This window comes from Fukomys damarensis, unplaced genomic scaffold, assembly GCF_012274545.1.
Source record: "Fukomys damarensis isolate Sample0158 unplaced genomic scaffold, DMR_v1.0_HiC HiC_scaffold_4, whole genome shotgun sequence".
Lineage (NCBI taxonomy): Eukaryota > Metazoa > Chordata > Mammalia > Rodentia > Bathyergidae > Fukomys > Fukomys damarensis.
The window spans coordinates 15,357,606-15,369,907 of record NW_022900916.1 but is presented as its reverse complement, the minus strand read 5'-3'; the positions used below and the strand labels follow the sequence as shown (position 1 = coordinate 15,369,907).

Below are 12,302 nucleotides of genomic sequence, written 5' to 3'. Positions count from 1 at the left end.
ACTTCCTGTCTCTAGTCAACTTGGTAAATTTCCATCCTCTTTTTACTGATCAGTTGCCAGAAGAACCAAGAATAGTAAAATAGAACGATGGGTGTCAGAGGCCCTGAGTGCTAATTCTAGTCAGAACCTTCCCTCTTCTGGGTTTCAGGTTTCTCAGATAGGAAATGAGAACTTTTCGGTTGGTAAATTCTAAGGGGCCTTCAAGCTTCACTTGGAAGTTAAGAATAACATGATTCGTGTAAAATATTAAGAAATATAGCTAATAGTTTTATATTTATATATTATTTTATATTTATATTTATATATTTACATATGCTCCTATATATTTACACACGCATGCATTTTATTCATTTTTGTAGTGCTAGAAATCAATCCTAGGACTCTGTGTGTGCTAGGAAAGCCTCTACCACTGAACTGCACCCCCAGGCCCTTATACACATATATTTCTGTTTTAAACTCATACTCCATTGACCCCAAAACACTTCTATGCCTTTATTAAGAATATTCTTCCGAGTAAGTGGTATCCTTTATAGAAACGACAGTAGATGCTGACATTTTCTGGAATAAATTATTCACAAAAGTGAAGACCTTTTGCCATCAGTTTTACCCATGATGTTTATGGGACTGCTATTTTAAGGATGTTTTTCTCGGCCCTGAGCAAAACAATTTTTATTTTTACATAAAAATTAAGTCTGGTGAATTTCCTCTTGAGGTTGGCTGTTGCATGATTTTCACCTTGTGATGCATTTAATCTGTTTGGAGTGCTGAGATTAACTTCAAAGAACAGATGTTGGTTTGGAGAAGTAAAGTCAAACTCTTTAAAAAGTACAAAAAAACTTCCTATGTAACAGCTACACTGACTCATTTAAAGAACAGTAAATGACAACTCTTTGGGATTCCACCTGTCAAATGATACCCACCTCCAAGGGTTTGCTTCGTGTACTTAGTGCCTTACCGATCCACAGTAAATGCTCACAGTGTATAGTTGTTTTTCTTACTTTGCGTTTCTTGTTCTCAGTGTTTTGTTTTGCGTTTTACTTCTTATTTTGTGATAAATTTAAAATCATATCAGTTAGAAGAAATATTTTGAAGAGGTCCCATGTGCTTTCTTTACCCATTTTCCTCAGCGGTAGCCTCTTACAGAGTGGCAGATAGAACAGTATGTCAGCTGGGATGCTGACAGATGCTGAGAGAGCCAGGGTGCAGAGTATCTCCATCACACCACGGATTCTTCACGTTGCCCTCTTGTAGCCAGACACACTTGCTTTCTACCTCTGTCTCCTGCTTAATCCCTGGAGACCTCAACTCTTCTCCGTTTATGTAGTTTTGTTGTTTCAAGAATTTGAGATACATAGATATACCTGTGTGTTCATATAGTATATGACCTTTTGTGGTTGGCCTTTTAAAAACTTGTATAATTCTCCAGAGTGTCTTCTAGGTTGCAGTAGTATCAATAGTTCTTTTTTATTGAAAAGAATTACTCCAAGGCACGGATGTAACCATTTGCCCAATGAAGGCCATTGGGATTCTTTCCAGACGTGAGCTGTCATTAATAAACGATTAGAAATGTTTGTGTGTAGTGTTTTAAGGGACATGAGTCTTCATTGCTGTTTTTTAAATTCCTACATGGCAGATAAATGAAATGGTAGTTGCATGTTTAGTTTTTTGTTGTGTTTTTTTTAAGAAACTGCCAAACTTTTTCCCTAGTAGAATATATACACTATATAAATGTTCTAATATTTCAAGACCTTCATCATCATTTGGTGTTGCCAGTTTTTATTTTTTATTTTTTGGAGGGGGTGCATTTTGATAGGTATATAGGAATATCTTGTGGTTTTAATTTTCCTTTCCCCAATGACTAGTGACCTCCTGTATATCTTTCCACAGAATTATTTACCATGTATATCCTCTTCGCTGAAATGTGTCTTCATGTCTTTCATCCATTTTCTAACCAAATTACTTTTTTACTGTTGACTCTTGAGAGTACTTTATATATTCTTGGTATTGTGTAGTTCATTACTTGATATGGTATACAAATATTTTCTGTCATTCTGCAGTTTGTTTTTTATCTTCTTAAAAGGGTTTGCAAAATCCATTTTTTTTTTCAATGACGTTGTACTGGTCATCTTTTGGGGCAAAATGCCAGACACCCACAAGTTATAGGAGGAGAGGTTTATTTGCCTCTCGATTTCAGGGGCATCCGTGCATGGTCAGCTGGCTCCAGTGTAGAGACAATAACAGAAGGATGTGGCTGAGCAAAGCTGCTCACTTTATGGCGGCTGGAGAGGAGAGCACAGGGGAAGAGGACTAGAGGAGCAGGTTCTAAGGACCAGATAAAGTTAAGGTCACAACCCAGTGACCCTCCCAGGTACACGCAAAAGTGTGCTCTGCTTATCTCTTAAGTCGATCAAGTTGATGGTCAAGTTTAACCAGCCAGAAAGTGAGTTTATTAATTTTACTTTTTATGGCTCATTCTTTTGGTATCAAGCCTAAGAACTCTTTTAGGCTTGTCCTGAATCCTGAAGATTACCACCTAGACTTTTCTTTGAAGCATTATAATTTTATAATTGACATTTAAGCCCATGGACCACTTTGTTAATTTTTATGAAAGACATATCCGATCCTTTTAACACTTTGTCAGCTCATCGCTGACATCCGATGATCGTCTTTTTACATTTAGTGTGAGATCTTCTTGATTATTGGTGTAATGGGTAATTTTCATTCGAAATCTGAACATTTCTGTATTATAAGATTCTGTATCTTATTTAAGCCATCTGCTTTAGCTGGCTCTATGTGGTAGCACTCGCCTGTGGAAGTAGAGGATGTCAGCTCAGTATGCCCAGTCTCCCACTCATCTTTTGTTGACCCCTGAGGGAAAATGGCTCCCTATGATGCTGGGTAGGCACGGGAAGCTCTGGCCCTGTGCGTGATCTCTAATGACACATGGTGGGAAGGGCCTTATGAAGTGCTGAGCAGTAATGAACTCCTGACCCTCCACCAGGCCTCCTCTGACGCCACCTAGTGGAGAAGTGTGACTTGTTACTGCCAGGTTGCTTAGTCCAGGCCCACCGCATTGGATGAAGGCATCGCTCCCCATCAGGCTGTCTCTGGCCCATCTCTGGGAGAGTTGGGCATCCGGGTATAGCCCCATGCGGGTGGAAGTCTAGGCTCACACTTCACTTTGAAAGTGTGAGTGTCAGAAGCCAGTGTATTTTGTAGTGTTTCACTAGAGTAGAACAGTTATTACTAAAACTGTTGTCTTTCTAGTCCCCTTCTTTCCTGGTCCTTTAGCTACAGAGTAGGCTTCCATAAGGGCTTGTCTAATGGAAAATAAAATGTTGGCATCTCAGAGTTGCCTCCTTTTTTAGCTCAGAGTCTGAGATATACAAAACAAAGAGAACCTGGAGAACTCGGCACCATGTGCTTCCGTGATTCCAAATTTCTGGGCCAGACTGCCTTCTCTCTTCACTTTTTAGGCTTCTGTGTGTTATATAGCACCCATTTTGTTAATTATGCTTAGCAGGAAGGTAGGGAGAAGTCCATTTGCCCTTTCCCCCCAATAGAGGAAGAAAGTCCCCTTCATTACGGTTTTCATAGTAACATTTTAATGGCTTAAGGTGCTCAGATAATTCTGAAATTATGATAGTGCAGCAAACAGAACTGTAGAAAATGCTAAATAGGGCTGAAGGCTGCCTGAGTCATGACTGACAGTACTTTTTCAGACTGCTGGAGTCTGCATGGAGGTGTGCAGGGCTGCCTTACACTCTTGTCTGTGAGGTGTGCATGGTCTTCAGACCATCACAGTGTAATTCATAACCCAGACAATCAAAGAGACCTACAGGAGCTGTGAATCAGCTCTGTGGTTGTGTGGAGGGTGGGCAGACTGGTGACCACGCTGTGGGCTAAATTTTAGAAAAATCAGGTCCTTCCCCACATAACGCTGTGGTACCGTTTACATGTGAGAAGCTCTTTAAGAGCATTTTTTTAGGAAGTATATCCAAATTATTTGGCATCTTTGGTTTTATGGTTTAAAACTTCCTTTTTTCTAGAGCACTCAAGCAGTCCTGGTTTGATTCCTACTTTGCCATTTCGTTGACTCTAGGGTGTTGCTCAAGTTACTAATGTCTCTACTTCGGTCTCTGTCTTTATTATTATTTATTATTTTTGTTTATTTGTTTGTTTGTTTTTTTGTTTATTTATTGGCTTTTTTGAGTCTCACTGTGTAGTTGAGACTGACCTGGACTCACTATATAGCCTAGGTTGGTCTCGAACTCACAGCGATCCTCCTGCCTCAACCTCCTTAATGCTGGGATTACAGGTGGGCGCCACCACGCCCGGTTGTCTCTTTGTCTTTAAAACAGAGAAAGACTTGTCTGTATACCAGAGTTAATGTGAGGATTTCATAGAGTTTGTGAAAATCTTTCAGCACTGTCTGATCTAATGAATACGTTTTAGTCATTAGTTATTGTAACATTAGCAGTCACATTAATATTATCATTGTTACAGAAGTAATAGTTGTACTGTTATTATCATAACTGATTCATTGGTGAGAAATAGTCACTGATCATTTGCAAAGTCAATTCTCTCTAGGCAGTGAAGATCTATCTAATCTCCTCCTCGTTTTCTCCCAGAGAAGAGGCTGACTGAACAAGGACTCTACTTGGCAGTCCTACAGGGAGTATGTCCAGCCTTTAAAGGCGCGCACACACACACACACACACACACACACACACACACACACACAAAGTGGACACACTGAATAAAAGTATGTCCCACAAGCTTGTCACAATGAAGTTTTCCATTGCTTTCCTGGAAACCTCTAAGGACTGGTTTCCACTATGTCATCATTCCAGATAGCAGTGCCTTGATTTTACTATTTAAAAGGATTATACTTTTTGTTCTTCTACCAAGTGTTCTTTAAACTTTAAAATGCTCTCTCCATCTGGGGCGGGGGGAGGACAGACTTTGTAATCTGTTCCTTTCAGAAAACCTAATCGTACATAGAAGCAGATTTTATAAAGCAGGATAAAGAGCCATTTGCTTCACACCCTCAACTAATTGGATGCTAGAGTTCCTTACACTTTAAAATGCCTCTTTGTAAATAATTCTCCTGAGTAACACAGTGCGGGTGAGTCAGCCCAGCACAGGCCGTGTCTCAGACAGACACTCACGTGCTACCTAAAGTCTTCATATACGTGGGCTTGTGGTTAGAGGAAAGGAAGGTGTGCAAGAGAATTGTGTAAGGAATAGCTGGAAAAGTCATGCATATATATATGGGGAGATTTCTTGAAGACTGTCAATGAAGTCATCTAATACTCTGACAGTTATTGATAGAAATGCCCAGTATACTCAGTCTGTACTTAGAATGATGCAGTTTTAGAGGCAGTTTGTTAAGAAACTGCCACACTCAAACTAAGTGAGTTTTATCCGCTGATGTTTTTATACTCATTCTTTTTAAGAAATTGTGAGCTTAAGATTTTCGTATAGACACATTTCATAAAATATCTTAAAGATAAATAAAATTGCATTATGGTTGAAAAATGCATCAGTAAAATGTTGGACATCTACCCTATTTAACAGGGTTGAATGTTCATGGAGAATGTGCCAGCGATTATATGTCAGAATGATAAGTTATTTGCAGCGGGCCTAAGCCAGATACAACAAATACCTAGTTAAAAATTGGGATTCAAAGAAGTATTCACCTGTGTACAGTGACTGTAAAGACTATGAAAGTCCATTGGCTATGGAATTTTTTCTTACTAAAACTATTAAAATAACATGTAATGTTTCAGACTTCAGAATATCTCACTATTCATAGGTTGCTGAGTTTCAGTGTTTAAGAATATTAATCTAGTAGATGTATTAAAATTGTGAGTAGGATATGGAAAAACTAAAAAATGAAAACTAGTTTGGTTTCTACCAATTAGATTTGCATTTTTTTAAATTGGGACACAAGAGATTGATAAATATGGACCTTGGTATTTAAATTATAACCTCAAAGTGTATTTCTCCTCTAAAGTAAAAATAGTCTGGAAAGTAGGAAGGAGAGCTACTGAATCACAGGGTTGTAGAGCCAGAGACAACTCGATTCACAGCCCAACTTTCCCATTTTCTAGCTGTGAAACTTGGTCTAAGTTTCTGAACCTTAACAGATAAGTATCTCTAATGTGAAATTGATAATGTCTGTCCTACGTATCTTTAATACAGAATGATCTCCATAGTGGAATCCCAGCGTACTAACAAATAATGTCATTCTATCAATCGGTGTTGTCCCGTGTCTTTTTTAAAAATTCGTCTTGATGTATAATTGTAGCAATAAATTGTGTGTGTTTAACATGTACCGCTTGATGCATTTTGATATAGGTACATACCCATGAGCCGTCAGAAAAATCAAGATAACGAACATGTCCATCTCTCACAAGGTTTTCTTACGTCCCCTTTTACTCCCTGTCTTGCTCCTCCCTAGTACTACAGCCCTAAGTGACTACTGACCTGCTTTTTTGTATTAAATTATCTGTTACTGTGACTCAGTTTGCATTTTCCATAACGGGTGGTATCATATTAGTAAGGTATTGTTGGAGTTTTGTGACTTTTGTTTTTCTTTGACAGAAGCCAGGGGTGTTCTGGCTTATTTCATACAACGTATTTATTTGAGTTTCATCCTTGTCAATAGATCATTCCTTTTTATCTCTGAGTAGCGTTCCATTGTATAGATATATAGTACTGCAGTGTCTTCATTCATTTACTTGTTGGTAGACATCCAGAAAATTCCTTGGCTTGACTCTTTTGTTCCACTTACCTATTTCTCTGTTTTTAACACTGTTAATACAATCTCTGGATTTCCATGTTTTGCCAAAGTCTTGAACTCAGGATAAACACTTCAACTTTGTTCTTTTTCAAAATTATTTTGACTATTCTAGGTCCTTTAAATTTCCATATCAATTTTAAAATCAACTTACCAATTTCTACAGTCAGGAAAGTTTTCTGATATATTGATTGGTATTGCACTGAATCTATGTGATTTGAGAACTGATATCTAAACAATATGAATCTCAATCTGTGAACATATATCTCCATTTATTTATGTGTTCTTTGGCCTTCAGTGTGCATTTTGACACATTTTCTGTCATATGTATCACTAGTTCATATTTTGATGGAATTATGGATAATACTGTTTTAAATGTTAATTTCTGATTGTTCATTTCTAGTATGTGGAAATAAAATTGATTTTTGTACATTGATCTGATATTCTGGGACATTGATAAATTCTCTTAATTCTAGTGATTCTTTGTAAATTGTATAGTATTTTTCATTTGCACAAATCTGTTGTCTGTGGCCAAGACCACTTTTTAAAAACTCCTTTCGAATCTGTATTCCTTTTATTTCTTTTTCTTGCCTTTTGCCTTTTGCATTGGAACCTTTTGTACACTTTGAAAAGAAGTGGGTCAGCCTTAGCATGTCTGCAGTGTTCTTTATTATTCCTCACCCCCCATATTGAGAGCCTCATTCATGTTAGGCAAAGTGCTCTGCCAGTGAGCTACATCCCCAGCACTTTTACCTTCTTTTTGGAAAAGACAGTTTCACTGGATAACAAATTATTTTGGTTTTTTGAGACAGGGTCTCACTATGTAGTTGTGACTGACCTGGAGCTCACTATGTAGCATAGGCTGGTGAACTCACAGCGATCCTCCTGCCTCCGCCTCCTGAGTGCTGGGATTACAGGCATGTGCCACCATGCCCGGCTGGGTAACAATTTCTTAGTTGATAATTATCATAGTCTTTCTCCCTTTCATTACTATAAAAATGTTGTTCTGCTGTCTTTTAGATTTTATTACTCTCAAGAGAAATCTTTTTTAGCACCGTATGTGAAGTGTCTTTTTCTCAGGTGTTAAGATTTTCTTCTTATCACTGGTTATGAGCAATTCAATTATGTACTTCAGTATGATTTTCTTGATGTTTCTTGTGCTTGGGTTTGTAGAGTTTTTTGATATTTATGTTTGTTATTTTCAAATCATTTGAAGGTCCCCCCCACTTTATGTCTTCAATTACTTTTCTGCTCTCTTCTCTTCAGAGCCACAAATGACATATATATTCTGCTTCTTAAAGTTGCCCTACAATTGACTGTCCTTTCTCTCTTTTTTTTTCCTCAGTTTTCTGTGTGATTCATTTTAGAAAATTTCAAGTGTAATAATCTTCTCTCTGCATGTCCCATTGAGTGAAGCTTCATCTCATACCTTATATCTATTTAGCTTTATTGCCCGTCCTATGTGGACACTTGGTATTGTTCTTGTGGTCCTTTCAGACAGTTATTTTCCTAGTCTTTGGTTGTTTCCTCACACGCATGGGCTAAATTTTTAATAATTTTTTCTTCAAATTTTCTACTGCATGTGTGAAGTATCAACCTTTGTTCATTAGCGAGGTAATGTATTGAGCTTTTGGGGTATTTCTACTATCCCCTACTAGTTAGTATTAACTAATTAATTATATACAAGAATAAGTATGCATCATACCTGTGTGTTGCAAATTACTGTCCATATGCGAAGAACCAACTTGAATCTCTAGTTGCCTGATGAAGCCATGAAATTAAATCTCCAGGCTACCTAGGGCATCTGGTGGACATACATGTGACTCTGCTGGCCCAGCTGTCTCTGCTGTAGAAATCTTACTTCTCTGAATTTTTAGTCTCCAATTTCCCATGTGATCCTATTATCTCTTCCCACGTAAACTCAAAGAAACCAATTGCCAATTAAAGTGCACTTTGGTAAATATACAGTTAGTTACCACTGATTGCTTCTCCTTTTGTGTTCATATTGTTTTAAATGTTATCACTCTATTTAAAAGTAGATAAATTCTTTGCTGAATAGAAATGGTTACACTGTAAGCAAAGGAATTTTATAGCCAGGTGCAGTCATGCATGCGTGTAATCCTAGCATTCTGGGAGGCTGAGGCAGAAGGATTAAAAGTTTGAGCCCAGCCTAGACAATTTAGTGACTCAACAAGACCCTGTCTCAAAATTTAAACAAACAAGTAAACAAGCAAACAGGGCTAGACATATAGTTAAGTTTCCCTGGGTTGTCTCTAGTATCACACAAAAAAATAATTTTTTAAAATTACCTGTGGATTGGGAAATGTAAATGGTATAAATTTTATATAAGCCTTCAAATCTAGGGAATTTATGCATTTTTTTCATTTTTAGATTTAAGAATGAGAGTTTATAGGAACAAATCACATGCAGCTCAAGCACAAAGAATAGTTTTAACTTAAAACTGTTTTGTAAAGAAAATTGGAGCCAACATTATGTACTCTGATGAGTTGTAGTAGGTCATGGTAATTAAAAACTGGACCATGAAGTTGTGGGAACTTTGGAGTGAAAAAGACCTGGCGATTGATAACGCCAGCCCTGCTGCTTTCTAGTTATATGATTCAGAGCAAGTGTTGCAGCCCATTTGAACCTACATTTTACCTTTTTAAACTAAATATTATACCCCTGTCACAAAGCATTGGTATGAGGCTTAAATTATACAATGAATGGAGACATTTTAAGTGCTCAGGAAGTGGTCATAGTGCATAGAGTTCCCAAGTGAAAAAGCTTTTGCCCAAATAAAAACATCCATCTTAAACATAAAAATACATATATCTCAAGTAAATAATAATCACCACAGAGAGAAATTTTGGCTGTGATATTATGGGTAATTTAGATTAAGACTTCACAGGATGAATTTGGATCATAGTGGTTTGTTTGTTTGTTTCTTTGTTTTTTGGTACCAGAGATCAAACTCAGGTCCTTGCACTGGTGGGATCATGGTGGTTTTTGAAAGTGTTTTTCTTTGAACCCAGTTATTGATCTTTTATGTCATTCCTCAAAAACATACATTTTTTTTTTAATTAGGGGGAATTTGTGGCCTGTCTCCTGTCCCTGTTACGACAAATGACAGATAGGCATTATCAACAACTTCTTGATAGTTTTAATACAAAGGAAGAACTAAGGGTAAGTGATATTTTAAATTACTTCCTTTAATGTATGTTGTTTTTGTTTCTCTTTATCTTATTCATTACTTTTCAGATAGTTCCTTGACAATTGTTGTATCTCTTTTCATTAAATTCTAAACTATTTTCTCAGCTTTGTCCACAGATCTGTATTTGTTCTGTAATATTTCTGTACTCAAGCAAAGCAATTAACTCTTATTTTGGAGATGAACATAGGATCTGAAACATCTATCATAAAAGCTCAGCAAACTAAAAACAATAACGGAGTGAAGGAGTAAAAAGCAAATAGGCTAACTCTGGCTTAGTGTACCTAGAGCTATTGCCTTAATATAAGGGAAGACATGTAGCCGTATTGGCTGGTTTCATCCTTTTAAAATTTTTGTAGTTTTGACTACAACTTTGTGGCTAGAGAAGCAGAGTTATATTTGATATTCTTATTAGCTATCATCTAAGAAATACACTGTGCTAGTTTGGCAGGCTGATATTAAGTAGAAATTAAGAATGCCAGGTTTATAGAAATTCAATATTTGCTGAAATTTGGAGAATTGTAATGGTTCCTTTATGGTATCACTAAAAGCTTAGAAGTTGACTATCCTCAATCAGAGGAATGACCTATCATCTGCTCTTAATTACTTTTATTTCTTTCATCTCTTCAGCTTTCCAGACACCTTGCATGTATTTATTTGTGTGTGTGTATCAGGACAAGTATAGTTATGCTGCTTTACTTTAGGGGAAGATCTGTAGATATTTCATGTCAATAGTGCTTAGGGTATTCACTCACTTGTAAGTGGAAGATACTGTATGATCTCAAAAGAATCGTTTTATTACCTTGGTACAGTTGATAAACTGAGTTATATAAAACAAAAAAAATGATTTGGGGCAAATACAATCTTTCTAGCATTAACTAATTGGCATATGGCATCATGTTTTTCATTCTGATGTTCAGTCTTGAGTTTAGGATTAAAAATACATAAAAGGCCATAGAATTTACCCACTCTGAATATGAAAATCTATGCATCAAAAAGAAAATAATTTTGCAGGTTACTTTCATCAGGAATTAACTATTTAACACAGTTAAAGAGTAATTAGATTTTGCTTAAGAAGTCTATGACTTCATATTTCAAAATTTTCTATTAAAAGACTACATATTTTTAGAGATCCTGAGAATTAAAAAGTAGCAGAGAAGCATAAGAGACTTGAATTATCTAGGTATTGAGTTTTATGTTTTAATATTCACATTTAATATTCACAGTAAAGCCAGTGGAAATAATGAGTGAAATGTTTTACATAGTCTTCCAGCACACCTTTTCAAAGAACATCCATTTCTTTCTTCAGAATAAGCTGGGCCTCCAAACAAGAATTGTTTGATGCTAAATACTTGATCTGTCAGGAAATATGAATTGAGTACCTACAGCATGGCAAGCTCTGAGAGGCCGTGGATGTGAGCAGGATGACAAACAGGAAACCTCCCCAAGGAAGGTTTCAGCTGGGAATTGAGAGATTAACAGAAGCCCGCTCCTATTAAAATGTATCTTGGGCTGAGGGTGTAGCCCAGTTGTCAAGTGCTTGCCTAGCATGCATGGAACCCTGAGTTTGATTCTCAGCTCTACAAAAAAATAAATAAATGAAATTAAATGTCAGTTCAGTGTTTTCACTGATGACAAAGCACATCTTCTACCCCATCTTTATAACACTCGAATTGGAGATTTGTTTTACATGGTTATGTGCTTTCCCTAACCTTCAATCGCTAAATTACAAGTTTCTTGATGTCTGAGGCTTTGACTAGTTCATTATTCTGTTATCTTACCTTGGAATATGCCTAGCACACGGTAGGCTAAGAAATATGCATTGCTTATTTGGGAGAATACAGACTTTAAGAGAAAAGAGATGTAGAACATAAGACTGAATGGAAATGGACTTTATTTTGAGGACATTTGGAAGCTGTTGGGAGCTTTAAAGAAAGGAGAGATATATTCATATTTGATGGCCATGGTATTGAAAATGGATTACAGGAGGTCAAAACCAGGCTGAACCCTATGAAGAATTTTATGTGGTAATGTAAAATAGAAATAACTGTGGCCTGAAATAGAGAAGATCATGGTGGTAGATTCTGGAGACGTAGGGAGTTGAATTAGTAGGACTCCATGACTGATTATATTAGAAAATGTAAAGGAGAGAAGAATTTTAGGTCACTCCCAGGCTCTTTAACAACTAGCTGAATGGGGATTTAGCTCAGTAGTTTCGCCACCTGTCTTGCAAGTACAAGGACCGGAGTTCGATACTCGGTACCAAAAAAAAAAAAAAAAAAAAAAAAA

General features: G+C 36.8%; 1 protein-coding gene across 1 annotated transcript in view; it reads left to right on the top strand.

Annotated features, from left to right (window-relative positions):
- Dock4 (dedicator of cytokinesis 4) overlaps window positions 1–12,302 on the top strand; it is a 433,388-nt gene that overhangs the window by 335,831 nt on the left and 85,255 nt on the right. The window contains exon 27 of the mRNA XM_033755915.1: window positions 9,890–9,988. Coding sequence (XP_033611806.1) covers window positions 9,890–9,988 — 99 coding nt within the window. The remainder of the gene's footprint in view (window positions 1–9,889; window positions 9,989–12,302) is intronic.